The sequence below is a fragment of the Pagrus pagrus genome (assembly GCF_965226575.1).
Source record: "Pagrus pagrus genome assembly, contig: HAP1_SCAFFOLD_60, whole genome shotgun sequence".
NCBI classification, from domain to species: Eukaryota; Metazoa; Chordata; class Actinopteri; order Spariformes; family Sparidae; genus Pagrus; species Pagrus pagrus.
Window position 1 is genome coordinate 242,501 of NW_028175403.1, and position 21,050 is coordinate 263,550.

At 39.1% G+C, this 21,050-nt stretch overlaps 2 protein-coding genes and 1 long non-coding RNA gene across 5 annotated transcripts; all 3 read left to right on the forward strand.

Moving 5' to 3' along the window:
• The first annotated feature begins 2,301 nt into the window (after window positions 1–2,301).
• On the forward strand, window positions 2,302–6,268 carry LOC311253879. Its single transcript, XR_014621998.1, has 6 exons — window positions 2,302–3,266; window positions 3,552–3,753; window positions 3,882–3,998; window positions 5,080–5,279; window positions 5,376–5,523; window positions 5,611–6,268. It is a non-coding gene; the product is annotated as an uncharacterized lncRNA (long non-coding RNA).
• A 1,452-nt stretch (window positions 6,269–7,720) lies between these two features.
• On the forward strand, window positions 7,721–14,239 carry LOC311253875 (uncharacterized protein). 3 transcript variants are annotated; one of them, XM_084384342.1, is made up of 18 exons: window positions 7,721–7,863; window positions 7,999–8,157; window positions 8,338–8,382; window positions 8,492–8,584; window positions 8,681–8,755; window positions 9,484–9,572; window positions 9,671–9,773; window positions 9,895–10,011; window positions 10,116–10,267; window positions 10,422–10,568; window positions 10,904–10,964; window positions 11,092–11,220; window positions 11,365–11,460; window positions 11,587–11,684; window positions 12,964–13,039; window positions 13,254–13,405; window positions 13,637–13,747; window positions 13,890–14,239. In XM_084384342.1, exons 1-12 carry the CDS (start codon window positions 7,735–7,737, stop codon window positions 11,161–11,163), a joined length of 1,242 nt encoding a protein of 413 aa, XP_084240468.1. In that variant the 5' UTR covers window positions 7,721–7,734; the 3' UTR covers window positions 11,164–11,220; window positions 11,365–11,460; window positions 11,587–11,684; window positions 12,964–13,039; window positions 13,254–13,405; window positions 13,637–13,747; window positions 13,890–14,239. The 3 variants fall into 3 exon arrangements, with proteins under 3 accessions (XP_084240468.1, XP_084240470.1, XP_084240469.1); XM_084384344.1 differs by having other exon boundaries at window positions 9,683–9,773; XM_084384343.1 differs by lacking the exon at window positions 11,587–11,684.
• A 124-nt stretch (window positions 14,240–14,363) lies between these two features.
• On the forward strand, window positions 14,364–20,147 carry LOC311253876 (uncharacterized protein). The gene is made up of 14 exons (XM_084384345.1): window positions 14,364–14,420; window positions 15,289–15,455; window positions 15,554–15,776; window positions 15,990–16,062; window positions 16,150–16,424; window positions 16,812–16,895; window positions 16,984–17,063; window positions 17,424–17,501; window positions 17,625–17,830; window positions 17,946–18,045; window positions 18,146–18,308; window positions 18,411–18,508; window positions 18,758–18,905; window positions 19,198–20,147. The coding sequence occupies exons 1-14, from the start codon at window positions 14,388–14,390 to the stop codon at window positions 19,333–19,335; spliced, it is 1,866 nt and encodes a 621-aa protein (XP_084240471.1). The 5' UTR covers window positions 14,364–14,387; the 3' UTR covers window positions 19,336–20,147.
• Window positions 20,148–21,050: the final 903 nt, after the last annotated feature.

The window sequence follows — 21,050 nt, forward strand, 5'->3', positions numbered from 1 at the left end:
TATACGATGCTTTCCACCTTTGTAGTAAGTAACATTGTTATGATGCAGTAAGTAGTGCAGCGGCCTTGCAGTGAAAGGAGTTTGAACTGATCATGTGAACTTTATTTATCCATTGTTTTTTTTTTCCTCTTTTGCAACAAAGACATCCTTTATCCTGTACAATGTGCAAATAAGAGCATGTCTTAATTTTGGAGCTTGACTAAGAAAACACATTGAAATGTCTTAGTTGAAAGCCAGTATTGCAAATCCTGGTGGAAATATTGTCTAAATGTGAATTTGTCATTGTTGTCTTCATATACTCAATAAAACATTTGCACTTCTGAGCCAGTCGAATGTTGTGTTGCTAGTGATTTCTGTTTAACAGAAAAATGCTCACTGGAGGATTGTTGTAGACATCGGGGTGTTTTTCTCATGAGCTTAAGAAATGAGAATGTGTAAATGTATTGACTACGCCTGGAATAGTTCACTGCTGCCAATGTCCAGATGCAGGTTCCTATATCTGCCAGAGGGTGGCACTGTAGACATTTGATGACTTGTTTTCATTCATGGTCTAACAGCCACTGAACCTAGACCTGTTTACAGTCTGGCTAGTTGTGATAAAGAAAGTGCTGAAAATGTAGCGTCTCAATTTAATTGTTACTCCTATCTTTCATCTATCGGATCATGCTATTCTACACATGTCTATGCAGCAGCATTTGTTCAGAATTAGAATCAGATTCAGAAATAGTTTATAATCCCCGAGGGGAAATTGCTCCCATTCAAAATTCAGAATATGCAGAAATAATAATAATAATAATAATAATATTAGGAGTTGAACAAAGTGTTGAATGTACTCCTGTGGCTGACCACCACGTCATGGCGTGGATGAGAGCCATTGTTCAAGATGACATGTAACTTGGACAGCATCCTCCTCGCTGACACCACCGTCAGAGAGTCCAGCTCCACTCGCAACAACGTCACTGGCCTTGCGGATCAGTCTGTTCAACCTTTTTGCGTCCGCTACCCTCAGCCTGCTGCCCCAGCGCACAACAGCATAGTATAGCACTGGCCACCACAGACTCATAAAACATCCTGAGTATAGTCCGGGAGATGTTGAATGACCTCAATCGTGTCAGAAACTAGAGATGTATGTATATATATATAATAGTTACATATACCACTCCTGCTTCAGCACACATTTCCCTGAGATCATGGTAGTATTTTCATACATTAATGTAAAACAACAATTGTGCTTCCTGCTGGAAAGCGCAGGCGCAGACACTGTAAACACGAGCACTTATTGCCAGAGACCGTACTTGCGAAGCAAAATACACGAGTGAAAGAATTGTACAATGCTTTCCATTCTCGACTCAGTGGCGTACTAGATAGCGTGACCACCCGCCCAGGAGAATACTAAGCACGAGACCGCTGATCCAAAGGGGCTGCTTTATGCAACTTTCTCTTTCTTTTGTGCCATAAACAAACCTTTTATCCTTTAAAATGTGCAAATTAGATCTTATCCTCATTTTTCTAATTTCTCACATCTAAGCCAGTATTGCAAATACTGGTGAAATGTGGTCTATATGTGAAGATTTAATCAACATCCTCATACCCAAATTTAGCCTTGTTCTAGCCTAGTCATCAGGTTTGCAATTGACGGCTATTACATGTTTATTACACAGAAAGTTGCTTGCTGGGTAGTGTATACAGCTCATCCACCGCCTCTATACAACCCCCAATATCAATTGCCTTACGTCATACCACAAACGATATGAATCATAGGCTATGTAGGCTATAGCAAAGTAGATCAGCGCTAAGCCATTACCCATAGTTCAAGTGTGTTGCGTGAGGTCAGTACGTCTACCACTCTTTGATACCAGAGACAGTGTTTACCTGATGACTTGAAGACATAGCTGGTAAGTTTTGCTCGCATACAAGCTCTCACAAGGAAAAAAAAAAGTGGTTTCCATGATTTTACAGTATTCCTTACAATATTTAAGTAGTATGCTAGACTGGCAATGGAATTACTCTAACTGAAAAAGTCCGAATCACCTTGTCATAATTCTACAAGCAAGCTTACGTGAAGCCATTACCGAAGTTTACAGCCAAGTTGCAGTTGCTGTGTTCGAGTTGGAATTATAATACGTTACAATAAGTTGAGGTGAACCGTTCACTTTTTCATAAAAGCCTTAAAATAGGTGGTCAGTTGTATTGTTGTGGCCCCTCAACATTTTTAGAAATGGTGCCATCGAAAAAACGCGTAATGGCGGTTACGACGCTTTTTTTTTTTCTAACAACTGTAGCCCACCTGCCAGCCTGACCTTCCAGTCATTGCAGGCAATGAAAGACAAGGGATTAATATCACAGGAGTGGTCTGACCAGTGTGAGAGCATGCATAAAGCTGCCTTAGAAAATGTAGTGGACACAGTATACCCCCTCTTTTATGGTGACATGGGATACTCCAAAAGATGGGTGTTCTTCTCTATATACACTGGCCAGATGGATAACTGGTGCAAATGTGGGCGCACTAGAGTAACCTTTGACTCAGTGTCTGGTAAGTGGAACTGCCAGTGTAGAGGGACTGGGAAATCACATTGTTGTCTCCACCGCATGCTGGCAATGTGGTGGATCTTTCAGGAATCCCCAGATCTTCTCCTGCCTAATTCAGACATCCTGATAAATGACATAGACGATCTGGAAACAGAAATACACATGTTGGAAGCTGAAATTTCAGCGTATGCCGAAAATGACAGAAATGTATGTCAAATGACCAACTATTTGTATACTAAAAAGAAAATCCCACCACTCCAGGAGCTACCAGTGGATCTCAGAAGTAAAGAGAAGGATCCCCCCAATGTTTTCTTTCCAGAAGAGACCACTTGCCCATATTGTCCGGGACCCACACCACCAGATCTACTGCCCTACAACATTATTACCACTCAGGCAACTGTTTATGGCTACACATACATTAAAAAAAGCAAGTGATGTTGATAGTTTAAAAAACATGCATCTGTTTCTGTCTGTCCTTTCTGACTGTCTGTCTGTCTGTCTGTCTATCAGTCATTATGTTACACATACTGTACATATTAAGTCTTCATCTGTGTTTGTTTGTCATCTTGTTTTCATTTGGCCCTAAATGATCTACAGGTATCTCCGTGGCCATCAAGCAGTGTCCCCTATGCAAGAACCATGTGCGTTTTCAGGACTACAAGTCTGGGTTCCACAATTTCAATGACCGTGTCTTCCTGACCCTCCCGTTATGTGAACTTCTGCTTTCTGCATTGACCGTAAGTGTTAATGTTTAGAGTGAAAATCTTTATTGAACGTCATCTGTCATGCAAATAATGATGAACTACTGCCAGGGGCCTTTGTTCTTTATTTTAAGCTACTTTTCATTGAAATTAGACACTATATAATGCTTTACGTGTTATGACATCATTAAATGTACTAACTCTCTATTTTAAGTAGTCGTTGAGGTTATTGGTAACAGAAAAGTTATGTCTCAGGACTGTTGTGTGTGACAACAGCAATTGGATGTATTTTTTTGACTCAGGTTTTTATGCATTTCTCAGAACAAAACCGCTCCTGGTCGCATGCCGTCAACCCTGTCATTCTTCAATGACAACCGTTTCCACCACCAAACTGTTCGAAGAGCTTTTCACCACTTTCTGTCATTGACAGACTTCAGATTCATGTTCAGTTGTTACCAGTGTGGGGACTGCCCTCCAGTTGTTATCGCAGATGCAAACTGGAAGGTAGCCTTTGACATACCAGGTGAGCCTGCAGTGTATACATGAACATCTAACTAAACTTAGTGTTGTTTGCAATTATGCTAATTATCAATAACAGCTATTGTTTATATCATTCTACACTGCTGTTGCTAATATGATGACTTTTTGCAGTCTCTACATTAGAAGAGGCCTGATCCAGAGGTTCTCACAGAAGAAGACCTCAGCATCAACATCAACAGCGCATGGGAACAGCTAGACAGTAAATGATCGCCGAGGGGTTTATATCAGGTTAGTTTATTGCATTAGACATTTAAAGTTCCTATCCTAGGCCCCATAACCACATTTACATGACAAGACAAAAATGGCTCAAGGAAAGGGGATGGGTTTGTCAAACAGAAACTGTTAACATTTGATTTACATTGTTCTTGTACGGAAAATTGAAAACACTTTTGGCATAACTTTGATTTGTTTTTATAAGCTACAAGTGAACTTTTGTGAGGTAATTATTAGCTTATCTGTGTACCTTCATATCAATCAATTGCCTATTCTGAAACGAAAACTGGAAAAAAGAGTGTTCTTTTAATTATGGTTTGTCATCTAATTTGAAAAAGGGAGATATCCTCGCGTTTTCACAAAATACAATAGAATTTGGTAGAATAAGACTAAATTTTTTTTATCACTCACAACCCTCATTTTTCTTCTAAGTATGCATCCAAAAGAATTGAATGGCCTGTACAGAAAATTCACACTGATCTCTCATCACTTGCCTGTGGCCAAAATTATAATCAAAGCTGGACAGGACTATACATACCTGTTATAAAAGTTTACCACATTGTTGCTCGCTTATGCCACAAGAGGGAGTATACCCTTAAGTGAGTTCTGTCCAGAGTAAACTGTTATTCACATAATTCATTTGATATAAAAAGTGCATACAGATCACAGCCATCAGTCCACAACAACGATCATGAATGCTTCCAGTACACTTTTTGCTAGAAATGCTCATTTAAAATCAGCCCAATTTCATATTTTGTAGTAATGAATATAGGACTTTTCTGTTGGCTTACTGCACATGTACTGATTTACATTTTATTTTTGGGACCAAGGTGCTGTCTTCTGTGTTGTTATTTCTTTGAGGGGATTTGTATGTTTTCCCTCATTTAAAGTCACTTATTGTGCATTTTAAGTTTTGTCAAGGTAGCCAGGACTGTGAGTGAGCTAAAGAAAAAACACGTTATTCAGAGTAACCGGAAAACAGTGTAATTGGACATACATATCACACGCAGTACACAGGCCTGCATATCTATAAATTACATAGAGTATGTTGTTAATGTTAATGAAAGTTATTTTTATCATTTAAAAATATCCCCAGGTACATCAACTAGAAACCCATATGAGACCAAGACATCATACTCAACATTGGCTCCTTGGATGGGGGAGGATGTTAGAAAGGGGGACATGCTGCCAAAAACAGAGGCAAAGAAAGGCATGAAAAAAAGAAAAGAAGATTCAAAAGTGCCAGCAAAGCAGTTGGATGAAGACACGATTCTGTCCCTGCTTGAATTGAAGAAGGTGTGTTATATTGAAAATGTCAGTAGTTATTTTCGTCATTTATATTGTCTAAACAATGTAATACAAAAAAACTACTACTGTCCAAAACACCCACAGCCTCTAAAGAAAGACCTGCAAGAGGCCTGTAATGCACTTGGTGTCAGTGATGAGGGATCTGTCACTGACCTCGTGAACAGATTGGAGGAGCTCGTCAACTTCAAGGAAGTGTACCCAAAGCTTTTCTTGAAGCTGCAAAAGACTGGAGGTTAGACTTCAAAATGAGATGTCTTTAAAATGATTATGTGTCGTTGGTCTTTTTTTCTATGTTTATGCTTTCTTTTATTATTTACAGGTGGAGTACTGCATTTCTCTTGCCCTCATGGAGTGGTCTACTATTTGAACTTTTTGTTCTGGACTGAGTCCGCTAGGGACCATGTTGATGGTTTGCTTAGTTTTAAAGCATTCCCAACATGCTATATCTCAGATGTGTCTGGCCAAGTTGCCAGACACATGAACAATCGAAGCAGGGCGATTGTGTCCACCAACCACAGACAATTTGGCAAGTGCAGCAGAAAAGAAACTCCAAATTGAAATGGCCTGGGTAAAAAACCTCAGTACACATTCCCCCTTACAACCACCAACAAAAAACGATGACCGATGGATACTGCCCCATCCAGTTACCAAAACCACTGAGAGGTACGCATTGTACGACCGTTTCCACCAGAAGAGACCAGAGGAAAGTTTAAGGAGTTTGAACTTGTGCCCCAATTTACGCTCCAAAATAAATTCATCTGTAGCAGAACAGCTGAATCGCGAGTTAGCAGCTACCAGGTACTCGCTCACCCAAATGAACGAGGTACATTTCAAGCAGACAGTGAGGATTTTGTTGGAGATGCACAACTGCTGCATTAACAACAAATTCCTTGATGACATCAGAAAACTGTCATCCGTGCCCCTGACATTGGGTCCGCTGGGCACACTGGTCTTCAGGTCTTCAGGTTTGTTTACATGTTTTCAACAGTGGTCAAATCAAATCAAATCAAATTTTATTTGTATAGCCCAAATTCACAAATCACAGTTTGCCTCAGAGGGCTTTACAATCTGTACAGAGACGACACCCTCTGTCCTTCGACCCTCGATTCGAGTGAGGAAAAACTTGCCCCAAAAAAAAGCCCTTTTAACAGGGGAAAAAAAAAATGCGGAAGAAACCTCAGGAAGAGCCACAGAGGAGGGATCCCTTTCCCAGGACGGACAGACGTGCAATAGATGTCGCATGTACAGAGCAGATCAACGAGATCACGATGTATACAATTATAATGGATGGTTGACAGGAATGAAAGCACATAAAGAGGCATCACAGCAACAACAATGAAATGCACATGGAAATGTGATTACTAGTGATAACAGTAGTAGTGGTTAACGGTAAGGATAGTATGTAGTATTGCATTACAATAATAGTAGTGGAACGTATGTAACAGAGATATGACTAATATTAGCGACAGTAGTGGTGGGTGTCAGGCAGGGCCATGGCAGTAGGCGCATCCATAATCAGGCAGGGCCATAGCAGTAGGCGCATCCACGATCCACGAACCGGGCGCGGCCAGGATCCATGGGAGCCTGTAGGACTAGAGAGCACAAGGACTCCGGGGAAGAAGTGAAGTCAGTGACATGCAGAGATGGGGCATGTATACAGGCATAATGTATACAGATGGAGAGGAGAGGAGGAGAGAGAAGCTCAGTGTGTCATTTGTCCCCCGGACTAGGCCTATAGCAGCATAACTAAGAGCTGGTCCAAGACAGGCCTGGGCCAGCCCTAACTATAAGCTCTATCGAAAAGGAAGGTCTTAAGTCTACTCTTAAAGGTAGAGAGGGTGTCTGCCTTCCGGACCAAAACAGGAAGATGGTTCCACAGAAGAGGAGCTTGATAACTGAAGGCTCTGGCTCCCATTCTGCTTTTGGAGACTTTAGGAACTACAAGTAAGCTTGCGTTCTGGGAGCGCAATGCTCTAGTTGGGTAATAGGGTAGTATGAGCTCCTGGAGATATGATGGTGCCTGACCATTAACAGCTTTGTAAGTGAGGAGAAGGATTTTAAACTCTATTCTTGATTTCACAGGGAGCCAGTGCAGAGAGGCCAATACAGGAGTAATATGATCTCTTTTCTTAGTTCCTGTCAGTACACGTGCTGCAGCATTCTGGACCAGCTGGAGACTCAAGTGGTGTGTTTAGTATATGGGAGTAGAAATATAGGAGTTGTATTATAAAAAACATTGTGACACTATGAACCACCCGCACAACTATGACAGTGAAAAACTAAAATTCTGTATTTCTGTGATCACAGCACACAGGATGCAACCTATTGCATTGCTCTTCCATTATTTAACAACCGAGGACATGCAATACACCCTTACATTATAAATAACACCGCTGTTAAGGAATAGTGCCTTTATACATGTGTAAAGACCAAATAATAATATATGGGACACTGCCACTTCCACCGCAGTGGGACACTGCCACTTCCACCGCCACCTATTGCTGTTCCAGCAGACAAGGTCCAAGACATCACTTTTCAGGCCAGCAACTACAGCATATCTGAAGAGGACAAGGTTAGTAGCTGCATCTGATGTTTTTCACATAAAAACAGTTTGAAAATCGTACAATGTGAACATAACTTTTCTCATTTTGTACTTCCATAATGATTATGAATTGTATAAGCTAATAGAAAACACTGCTGTTTGTAGAGCACTTTGAAAAGTCTTCTAACTGGATCTCGGGACGAAAATCAAGTTTTGACTAAAATCGGGAGAAAGTTCCAGATTTCAATAAAAGACATTAAGAGTGTTTGCCCTCTGGATTTACTGGACGACACCTCATGGACGATGCCGTGGCTGACAGATGATGTGAGTATGACAGTACTGTTAACATTATTAAATCTATTAAGACGTATATGTTTACAGTCAGACATGCAGTCTGACTAAAGATAAATGCTGTGGCTCATGTCAGTGTGCACTCAAGTGTGTGGTGACAATTTTTATGTGCTAAATCCTGCAAAAACTGATATCACCATCTTTTTTATTCAGGCTGTCAATTTCAGAGTGGCACAGATTACACGGGCCTGCAGTAAGGTAATATGAAGTACTTGTGTGTATGCTTTTGTCAATTCTGAACAAACACAACATCCTCAGTAAAGGTAGGAGACAGTAACACTTATAAATCTTTATCCCCACTGCACAGTCTGTGAGTTTGGCTCACTTTGACAACATTCTGTGGAGTCGGGACTGGATAAGAAATGGCCATGTCCAGGACAAAACTGTCAAACACTTAAAGGTGGGTTTGCCATTCTTGAAAGATGTATGTCTTTACAATCTGTCTTTTTAACATGGACATTTAATACTGAAATCGCTATTGTCTCCACTGCACTAGACTGCAGACCGAATATTTCTGCCAAGGCTTGTGGGTCACAGCACTCCTGAGACTGGAAACCACTTTATCCTTTGGGTAGGCCAACATGACAGCACATCAACCATGTCATAAAAATGATGTTAAACACATGTATATCACTATAATTATTCAAAAGAGATGCTTGGACCATGTTTGCTGCAGCAAAGTGTTAGCAACATGTTAAATTTGTGTGTAATTTTACTTCAAGAATTAAAGTGAACAGCAGGTAAACAGTAGCCAAAGTAGTATAAAAGTTATCACCCAAACATGCATTCAGAATGAAGAATGCAATAAACATATGATGCTATATTTGAAATACTATGCAAGAAATGTTTAACACTTATATTAATAAATAACACAAATAATAAGTGTAATGTGAGACATTTTATCAGTTACTAAAGGGGAGTTTTGCATTCCCCCATGGTAGTTGAGCTCATATTTGACATGTAAATATGCATTTTTATCTTTTAAGAAGACAATCATATTTACTCAAGTCCAGCATATAAATATAGGTCTCACACAGTGGACATGCTGCAATAAAAAAGTCATAGAACATTAGGTAAGAACATTTGTAATGATGTACTGTATAATTGATATGTTATTTTGTATAGCCTTAATGGTGTGATAAGACAGAGACTGATGGACAATATATAAATGTATAAATGCACCGATAACTTGGTTAGAAAGTTATCACTGTGGCTATCAAAAGCATTACTTTTTCTCTGTAAGACAAAACAAAAGATGTAACTGCAGATATATGTGCTTCTGGTATCTTTATGACTTAGGTACTAGACTTCTCAAACAAAGAATTGAGATTGTACGATTCTTTGAGGATTCAAACAACAATGACAGATGACGACATGGCTCTTCTGAGGTGAGAAGTGAAGACACAAAATTCAGAGGGTGGTTCAAAAATTTAGGCAAGGGAATTACTGTCATAGAAATGTGACCCCTTATGTTTTGTTATCAAAGTAATGTCTTCAGAAACCACGGAGGTCTCAAGGGATGGAAGGTCACATTCCCAAAGCAGTGGAGGCAGAGAGACCATGATAACTGTGGGATCTTTGTGTGCTCGGTAAGTAAACTGTTTCAGCTTTGTAGGAGCTGTCATCATTTGTAAAACACACAAACAGGATGACAACAAGAAATAACTGTTTTGTATGCCATTTGTGACTATGTTTTTATCCCAAAAAAAGGCAGCTGAGAATGAGGTCCAAAACAGAGATGTCAGCAATGACGATCTCTCCCTCAACCAGTGTCGAACTCTAAGAAGACACAATGCGGCTGAGATGATAAAAGGCCTGAGTGTTCAGGTCAGATATATTAAACTTTTCGCTTAAAGCCAATGTTTACTCAAAGAGAATTCAGAGTAATGTTATTTATGTTTTTATTTTTTTATTTTTTGTCATTCACACAGACTTTCCCACTCACCAAAGAAGACCTGGAAAAAATAAAATTTGAGGAGGACAGGATTCAGCAACAGGAAAAAAAAGCAAGCGACTCCAACTGTCATTGCTTAGCCTGGGAAAAACAAGCCTGCGTGTTTCAGCGGGTAACTGGCTCAAAGAGGTATTGAAGAAAGAAATTGAACAGCAATACGCAGCATTTGTGTAATGATTAATGCCAGGTGTTTGATACAAAAGTAGAGCATAATAAAGGTGTCTACAGTTTTAAGATAAATATAGTCGAATAAGCTGATAGACTGTTTCGATTTGTCTTGTAGAACACTCCACAGTCAAGTGAAAAACTTTTCTTGGCTCGAGTGTAAAAGCTGTGGAGGTTGGATACATTTTGAATGCGCAGGTGTGCAAGGAGACTGGACCACCAGAGAGTTCCATTGTGGTTGTGATCGCGACATGACTACATATCTGTAAGTATATGACACATGCTCATGTTCCATTAAATAACCTAAAAAAAAAAATTAAATAAATAAAAAAAACCTAATAAAATATCTCAAATAATTTGCTGTAATTTTATCGTTCTGTCATTACTGTATGAAATATGACCATAATTTGTTGAACAGTGATGTTTTTAAATTGTGCTAGTAGTACGGTACTTTAGCAAGCTGACTTTCAAAGAAATTACAATGTTTTTAAGTGTTGTCCTCCAGCTCAAAAGTCAATTAGGAACATTTTCTCAAATACATGTCTTTGCTATATTGCAATTACAAGCCGACCTCATAGTTCATGCTTTTACTTCTTGCAGGGATAAAGATATTGTGGAATCCACCCAGGCAGACAGCATTTTGACTGACAAAGAGATCAAGGTATTACTGACAGATTTCCCTTTTTGGGTTTGGGGTTTGGTTTGAAAGAATAATGACATCCTTTTTCAAACCTGACATGTTGCTTTTTAAAGGTATTTGGACTGATTAAACTATTTTGTATTCTCAGTGTTTGGAGATAGATCTTCTGTCAGGTCGCATTCTGTCAAACAGAATGTACCTGTTCAGGAACACAGGATAAGACCCAACACTGAAAGCATTCTATGCTGACCACCTGTCTGTTTTTGACGACATAAAGGTAAAGATTATACATGCATGTAATGCTAATATATTAATAAACACCTTACAAATGAAAAAAATAGTTCATGGTGTCTCTACGTATGAAACGCATACAATATGAAAATAAAGGCAAATATTAATGTTGTCATTATCAATATTTCAGACAGGAGAACTCATTGTCAGGTTAGAAGGGCTTGTTGCCAAACAAGTGGCTGTTGCTGAAAGAGATGCCTACTTAATTGAGGTCATTTTGCCAGAGGTAAGTACAACATAATTTTTTGTATCCAAGTTAGACAAATAAAAAGTTAATTATTTCTTGCCCGGGGGATTAAATGAATTGTGACAATAAAACCACAATGACAAATAAAATAAAAAATTGTTCCAGGTAGTCATCGAGTGGCTAACACAGCGGTTCAGCATCTGCCGGTATGAAGCAGAATGTATTCTGCTAAGTACCACCTTTTTGTGGAACAAGATGGAATGGTAATGTATTAACATTTAGAAACAGTATTTGCAAGTCAGGGTTAGGGTTAGGGTTAGGGTTAGGTGAGTGGTAAAGCATAGGGCAATATTTCAAGTCTGTCTTCTATTTATGTAGCGTTACCCATCCAAATTTGTCAAATCAAGTGGATATTTGATAACAGTAGTCCATTTTTGTATAAAAACATTTACTGTGTAAAAGTGTCAATATATTTTTTTAAAACAACAGAACGTCTAAAAATGGCACAAAAATACACATCTCAAAATAAAAAACATTTTGAATTTCTAACAGAAGCCCCTAGAGCAATTTTGAAGAAAATAAAGTCTATGTCATTTTCTAATACATTAAGCAATGACATTATTGCAGCATCACAAATGTCACAAATTAGTATAGTGATCAACAATCATCCCGTACCACGAGATCTCGCGATATAAAATCGTTAAACTATTTTTCGTGGAGGTTAAAAGCTGTCTCGCGATATGAGTAGCTACAGAACAAATGCAGAGCGGCAGCTCGTATAACGGAGTCTGACGTTCAACTGGCAACATTTAGAGTGCTTGGTGGAAGCAATAAGCGGCACACGGTGACAGACAAGACGGGAACAACATGTAAGCACTATTATAAGCACTAATACTACAAAATAGTGCCGTACACTGCGGCTAACACGAGCACTATGCAAAGACACCCACAGATAGCATAGCCGAAGTTTTACAAGCATCTGCGAGTGACTGCGAGCTTCAGATGCTAAACCATGGTGTTGCTACTGTGACCGACAATTTACGCAAATTGTCGTTGTAGTTGTAGCCAGCTGTCTTTATCACGCTTGAACAAAAAATGTGTCAGTCTGTGTTTGCACTTTAAGTATTGAGAGACTATTATTATTATTATTATTATTATTATTATTATTATTATTATTATCTATTAATTTCTCATTTGAATTTATGGAAAGGAGTTCAGTAACAAGGTCACACACTAGAACTGAAATGACGTTCATTACAAGATAAGAACTATTTAAAACATTTCACGATGGATCAGCATTGTTTTGCATTTTGTGCAAACACTATTTTTCCAGTCACATATTTCATCATTGAAGTTGTCTTTGCAAATAGTGTTCAAAAAACGTCTCATTCTCGTGAACCCAAAATCATGTAGTGTCTCTGTCATGAGCTGGGTGTATCATCACACCACTGTTTTTCAACTAATCACGAAAGAGTTCAAGTGCTGCAGTTACATATTCAAGCTTCCACAAATAAACTTAATGCCTTTTCCATGACTTGGCAGGTTGGAAAGTGGAACTGCCCCAGGTGCCAAATGTGTGCAGACAACAGGAGGGCCTCACACAACGCACTTTGAGGAGGTACTTTATTATTCAATGATAACTACAATTTTTACTTGCATAGTAATTACCAGTCATAAGCGATCATCATCATTCACTGACATTTTGTGCAACCCAACACATCCACATATATGCCAAAAGGTACAAAGTACATCAGTGTTCTAATTTGGATAAATACTCAAGTAAAGTTTTGGTGCAGTAATTTTTAAAATTTTATTTGAATTTGTCTGCACAGCTTTCTGATGAACTTCTTGTGGAGGTGTTTCTGGAAGTCATCCTCATGGAAGGAGATGGCCATCGCAAAGATTGCACTTGTATGCAAGACGTTTAGGGACATTGTATCAAGTAAATGGTTCCGGAAGAGAGCACATTACAGATGGCTACAAAGTAAGTAACAATAACGTAAGCAAATGTATATACAGTGCCTATAAAAAGTATTCCCATAAGCTTTGGCTGGTGAAGAACCCGGGCAACAGTTGTTGTATACAGAGTCTCTCCCATTTCAGCTGCTGAAGCTTTTAACTCCTTCAGAGTAGTCATAGGTGTCTTGGTGGCCTCCCTCACTAGCCTCCTTCTGTGTTTTAATTATGTATTAATGTGTTGTTTTTTTCTCAATAGGTGTTGTGAATCTTCAAAAGTTTTCTTCTGCTTTTCAAGAAGAACTCAAAAGCATGTACACTATTGAACCTTGCACTGCCTGTGGATTGCTATACAAATCCTTCCCTGGAGGTATAAATGCCAGTTTTCTGATTCATAACAGTGCGCTCAGTTGCAGTTTTTTGGCTTTGTTGAGCTACATTTCATATCAGCAAACACCTGTAATGTGTTGTAATGTCAACCTTAACTGTTCATATCTCTCTTCTTCTTCAAGGATATATTGGGCAAGGGAGGAGAGTATGGAGCCAGAACGGTGACTTTAAAATTTGGCATCCAAAAAAAAAATTGGCATTGAAAACAAAACCAGTACTGAAAAAGGAAACATTGGCATTGAAACATTTGTATTGAAAACAGTTGTATTGGCATTGAAACAAGTATTGGCACTGAAAAAGGAAACTAATTAAAATAATTAAAATCTGAAAATCTTATTATTTTATTTTATTGGGATTTTTTGTATTTTTCAATGACAATCTTGAGATTTTTTCTTCATGTCACTTTTTTTTCAGTGACAGATTTTTTTACAATGTCAGTATTTTTTCAGTGTCACTGATTTTCAGTTTCAACTTTCTGTCACTGTTTTGGCGTCGAGAGGGAGGGGTCTGAGGGGAGGGGCAAGTAGAGCGTGGTTTGCATATAATTTGCATATCGGCATCCTGAAGAAGTGCGCAACCCGCCATCAGCCCGAAGCCTCTGGCATGGTGGCATTGCTAAAATGTCCAGTCCACCGGGAACTTCCGAACCGCAAGTAAGTCTGTTTTTTTTCTCTGCTATTTACATGTTTATTCACATGCAACCTGGCCTGTTTGGTTAGCTTTTAACGGCCGTTATGTTGTTTTTGTAGAGGTCCGCTGGAACATGTAAGTTTCTAACATTAGCCGTGTTGGCTAACTTAACCTGTGGTTAATGCAGGATCAAAAATAAACACCCGCCAAGCGCCGAACACGGCTAAAAGTCGGTTTTGGCAGAAAAATAAATTAATGTCATGTGTCACCGGCCTGGCGGTAAATACTTGTTGCTGCCAAGTAATAATACATCACAACAGCGGCTAACAGTAACATAGCCTGGGACGTTAACATTGACATGATAAACAGCAGGGCTTCGGCTGTGTAGTTAAGCTACTGACATCCCCAGCACACGCACACACATACCATACAGAGTCTCATCTTTGAGCCGCTAGCTCAGCTTCAACGCAGGTATGCCACAATAACTCTTACAAGGGCCGCGAATTTGCTTCTGGTGACGATAAAAATGTTCCAGCGGACTCTGTTTCCAGCGCGGTCATGGAGAGTCTGAGCAGCTAACTTACTGAGCTGTGACTACCAGCTCTGCTTTTCTCAGTTTACCTGCCACTGACAGATGAGCCAGAAAGTTAAATGTGGACCCTGAGTAAATGGTAGCTAATGTTAAGTCTCCAGCCCTGTGATGTTTTGCCGTTGTGTTTTTCACAAAGACCCTGGCCGAGTGAAAGTTAACTTTAAACGGCTGTTGTGCTGGTTTGGCAGCGGTCCACTGAAACCAATGCTAAGTTATTAGGTGTTGGCTAGCTAATCTGTGGTTAATGATAGTTAGCGTTAATTCTCCAGCCCTGTGATGTCTCTTTTCTTTTTCTTTAGGAGTTAGAGGCCAGTGTTATTGCTGCTGCACAAGGCCTCATAAACGTGCTAACGCAAAATATTCAGCAGCATCACACCCCAGCACAGCAGAATCCAGTGCAGTCACATGAGCAACAGAATCGACAAGCACAAACAACAAAACAAACAGTGCAGGAGGAGATGACCAGGTGTTTAATTTATTTGTGATCATATGTTTGACTTATTTGATGGAAAATTATATTTCATAATGTTGATTTATTTTCATCTGTTAACCTCCCACATGCAGGTCATTTCCTGGCTTCTTTACCAAAAGGAAAGGCAAAAACCGCTTTTCACCCTTACAAACCACTCAAGGGAAGCCGAAAGTCTGTAAGCCATTCAGTGTGTATGTATATTTGGTGAATAAGGGCTGTACCAGCACGCCTTCTGCACCTGAAGAGCTGGAGTTGAGCCAAGCAGGGTTGGGGAAGAGGTCCCTCACTTTGACGGATGATATGAGCCATGCAATGGTATTGCAACCACTCTTTAAATTTAAGTTAATCATAATTTTGGCATTACAGTCCAACTGCATGCACACTATTAAACTTGTCAATATACAGTAGTTATTGTGATGCTATTACTATACAAAACAATTTAAAGTATTAGATATAAATACTTTTATTCGTTTTATTATACTGTCCTTTTTTAACCGCCTTTTCCCATTTCTGTTATTGATTTCTCAGGTAAATAAAATTCTCATTGAAGAATATCCCAAAATGGAGGGGGTGGAAGGGTGGTTGTTCTACAAGGCTTCAGGTGCATACCATTTTCAAACACCTTTCCTTTGGATGGTGCAGGAACACCAACATTCAGAACTCTTTCTCTCACTTTCTGTATTTGCAGGTGGCCACGGTAGAAGAAAATTGCTTGCCATTCCTCCTGATGTAGACGGGTATACAGGTAGACTGATTCGCAGTGTTTCGGGTGCTGGGAAGACGACCATGTACATTGTTCCACTGCAGCAGGACCTTGATCTTACTCCACTGCCATCTGATGCCACTGAATTTCAAAAAATGCCTAAGGCTGCATGCCAAGTGTGCAAAGAAAACATGCCTCTGCATATCCTAGCATTGCACATCGAGGGTTGTATGGAGTCTGCAGCAGATGATGATGATGAGGTAAATGCATATAACAGAGAAGATATGGCGAAACAGTACATATATTTGGGAATCACAGTGTAATAAATGGTAAAATACCATCACATTGTTTTGTAGATGGTAACACTATTTCATAACACATAAAACATATCTCAATATCTTATATATAAACTATACTCCTAACAATGATACATTTGAACTTTACGAAGCAAGAATTAAACCCTGTACTGTAATAATTCAGAACATCATGAAGTGCTCTGAGTTCCTCAGATGTTTTTTATAGACAGTTGAGATAATACACTGTTTGCAAAAAAGTGTCCGGAAATTTTTATTGTTTCTATGTATGTCGTAGCATTGATTATTTCTCCTCCTATGTATTTATGGATACAGCTGTTTGTTACTTTACAGGACTGGCAGAATGAGTTCGAGGTTCTTTCTGTCACAAACTCACCACTTGCGCACCCTAACAAAGAGTCCAGAGATTGTGGCCAGGTAATGATTTTGAGCTGATATCTTGAAAGATATGTAAAATTGCAGACAGAGACCTTGTGCAATTGATTTGAATATCTGTTGTCTACAGGATAGAAAGGAATGCCCTATATGTTGTGGCTGCTTTCCATCAGATGAAATTGTTCTGCATGCAAGCCTGTGTGGGGAAAGGTTTGCCATTCTATCATGTTATCATACATTTTATTTCCCCAACATATTGTCTTTGTTAAAGCTGTGTCTCCTTGTAATATATCTACTATGCACTATATCAGGGATTTGGGATTAATTTAAATATAATTTGCATCTTTATTTTAGCCTTCATAATGCACAAGAAATGCTGTGATAACACAAGAGTGTAATGGCAAGGTTACTCAATGGGCATCTAGGTTGACACATAGGTCCAAAATAACATCAGTAGAATGCCTTTTTACCATTGTTTTTCAGGTGTGCTGAAACATAAACATTGATATATTATACTGAATATTACATACAAATTGAATGTTTTAATGTGTTTTTGTTGATCCTTGTCAGTCTACAGGACATGTTGAACTACAGTACAGACAGCTGTGTGCTACGGGAGGGAAGCGTATCTATGGCCGATATGTCTAGGTGATTTTTTACCCCCATCTTTTTTCATCAGTCATTTGTTTTCCTACGGTGTCATTAAATTCAAAGTTAAGTAATTGATTTTTCTCTCTTTTTTTTTCTTTTTTTCTTGCTGCTTTTTAATAGTGACGATGATGTCCTCCAGTGGCTTGCAAGCCAAGTAGATGCAAGCAAAGATTTTAAGATCTGCATCACCCGGGACAACCTCGTCCAAAGAGGCCTAATTCAGTGGCAGAGACAGAAGAAGGGCTCCCCTGTCAACAAACTCAATGTGACTTTCATTGGCGAAGCTGGAATCGACACTGGAGCATTAAGCAAAGAATTTTTGACTGGTAATGTATCTTTTATGACAATCTCTCGCACCAAACACTACTGAAATCAGGTTCATAGGTACAATATTTTTTTATTTACTGAACGGTGTTTTCTGTCATCATTTATTGTATTTAGAAATGATGCATGGCATTGAGAGGCGATTGTTTGAGGGCAGTGGCAAGAAGGGAAAGAGTCCTGTCTACTCTATGTGTGACCTAGAAAATGGTTTCTACAGGTTTGCATTGTTTCCTAGTTATCCTACATTATGCAGTTTATGCAAGTAAAAGTAAAAAGTCACAATTACAATGTCTGCACTGTTTGTTGATGACATGCAGAACTGCAGGAGAAGTGTTTTCTGTCAGCCTAGCTCAGGGTGGCCCAGCACCATGCTTCTTCAGAAATTGGTGTTACCAGTTTCTTGCAACAGGGGACTTTGATGCTCTGCAGCTGACCAAAGATGATGTGGATGATCTTGAATATGCCTCACTCATAGAAAAGGTGAGTACATCTGCTATGAACAACTGTGCAAGACCATTAAAGGCTTTTCTTAGTGTACAGTATTTCATTGCTATACTGTTAATAAATTTGTTGTAATTTTAGGTGGAGGCAGCAACTGATCTGACACAGTTGACAGATGAAATCGTGAGTTGTGGTTACACTGGTTTGCTAAAGATGGACCGAAAGGACAGAATCATAAGGTCCGTACTTATTTTCCAGAGTACAATTTTTATTTTTATATAATTCATTTTGATGCACCCAGCATCAGTAGCCACTATAACAGAATAGTATTATTACTGTTTTTAGAAATGCAGCATTTGAACTTAAAATATAAATTTGTACAGCCTTGTCTTAGTCTTAATTTAGTTGTGTGGAAAAAAGCATGTATTTCCCTTTTGTTTATGGGTCTTCTGCAAATCAAGACAAACTTTGTTCCCTGTTCTCAATAGAGCCATTGTTCTGCATGCTACAATGCGTCTGACTCCTATGCTTCAGCAAATTAGAAATGGGATGAAGGTCTACAACCTTCTGGATGTGATTGGGAAGCATCAAACTCTCTGCTCAAACCTGTTTGTCCCCAAAGAGGACGATGACAGAGTAAGGATTCTGGGCATTAAATCATCCAGATTTGCTTTACTGCTATGACTTGATAATATGCTTAGAAACCCTACAGGATGTAGTAGTAGAGCTGCATCTCTTTATGATTGATACCATTATCTTTTTATGACTTTCTGTTATTGCTTTGCTTAACCTTTTTTGTTTTTGAAGAATACAAAGTCATATGTAATGTGGACCTGTGGTCTTTTTTCAAAGTTTCTATGTGTTCCTATATGTGTAGTCAACCCTCCTCCTTTTTTCCCCCCTTTTGCCCCCCCCCCCCCCCCCCCAGCCGGATGCTGATTACATAATGAGTATCCTAGTGCCTGAGCTGAGTGAGAAGGGAAGTCCAAGGCAAGCAAGAGAAAATGCCATCATCAACTTCCTCCAGGACTTTCTACAAGACCTGGAAAACACAGGTTTGACTTAACCTGTCTTTCTCACATTTTAAAGTACTATACATATTTGCCATGCAAACAGCTGTTACCTAAAATGAGTAGAGCAGAATATGATTCCATGTACATGACCTACATTTGGCACTTATTATAGCACTCCACCAAAAAGGACCATCAATAGATTTCCTTTTTAGAAACATTAATTTTGTGGGTAATGGCGGGTGGCAATGCTTATGGCAAAATGGTCCAGGTTTTGAACTTCACTAGAGCCTTTCTGGACTTTGCCCTCCACAGCCCAAAGACATAAGTAATAGATCAAAATACATGTTTCTTAAGAAAAAAAAAAATTCCCAGAATGCAGGAATATTGTTTAAGCTTATGTGTCCCCTCCAATGTTGAATGGAAACATATGCCTGTGGTGACAACATAGTACACTACAAATGTAATCAAAAGATTTCATACTGTATACCTGGTATTCTTTTGGATTACATTATTCTAGGACTATTCCTACCTTTTGTTTTTATCTTTCAGTTATGTCAGTGTATATTAAATAGAAATGAATGCAGTAGGGTTAGTTGAACCATCTTGTTGATAGCACTGCAGGCTCATTGCGAACAACACTGGACTCTATTGCCCCCCTGAAAAGGAAACCTATAAAGCACAGGAGGTTAGCACCCTGGTATAACTCGGATACCCGCAAATTGAAGCAAACATCACGGAAATTTGAAAGGAAATGGCGTTCCACCAACTTGGAAGAATCCCGCTTAGCCTGGAAAGATAGCCTTAAAATATATAGGAAGGCCCTCCGCTATGCCAGAGCAAGCTATTACTCGTCATTAATAGAGGAAAACAAAAACAACACCAGGTTTCTTTTCAGCACTGTAGCCAGGCTGACAGAAAGTCACAGCTCTACTGAACCATGTATTCCTACAACGCTCAGTAGTAATGACTTCATGAACTTCTTTAATGATAAAATTTTAACTATTAGAGACAAAATCCATCATCGCTTGCCCTCAACTGGCACTATTGTATCTTTAAACACAGGAACCTCAGAAACAGTTGTAAATTCTGACTTATATTTAGACTGCTTCTCTCCCATTGACCTCCACCAACTAACTTCGATGGTTTCTTCATCTAGACCAACAACTTGTCTCCTAGACCCCATCCCAACTAGGTTGCTGAAAGAAACTTTACCTTTAATTAGCACATCTTTACTAGAAATGATCAACCTGTCTCTATTAACAGGATACGTACCACAGTCCTTTAAACTAGCTGTAATTAGACCGCTCCTTAAAAAGCCTAATCTTGATCCAGAAACTTTAGCCAACTATAGACCTATATCCAACCTCCCTTTCCTCTCCAAGATCCTTGAGAAAGCAGTCGCCAACCAGCTATGTGACTTTCTTCATAAAAATAGTTTATATGAGGATTTTCAATCAGGTTTTAGAGCACATCATAGCACAGAGACGGCACTGGTGAAAGTTACAAATGACCTCCTAATCGCTTCTGACAAAGGACTTGTCTCTGTCCTGGTCTTACTAGATCTTAGTGCTGCATTTGATACCATTGATCATCACATTCTACTACAGAGACTGGAACACTTAATTGGCATTAAAGGACCCGCATTAAACTGGTTTAAGTCCTATTTATCGGATCGATTTCAGTTTGTACATGTTAATGATGAGTCATCCCTGTATACCAAGGTTAGTCATGGTGTTCCTCAAGGCTCCGTGCTTGGACCCATACTATT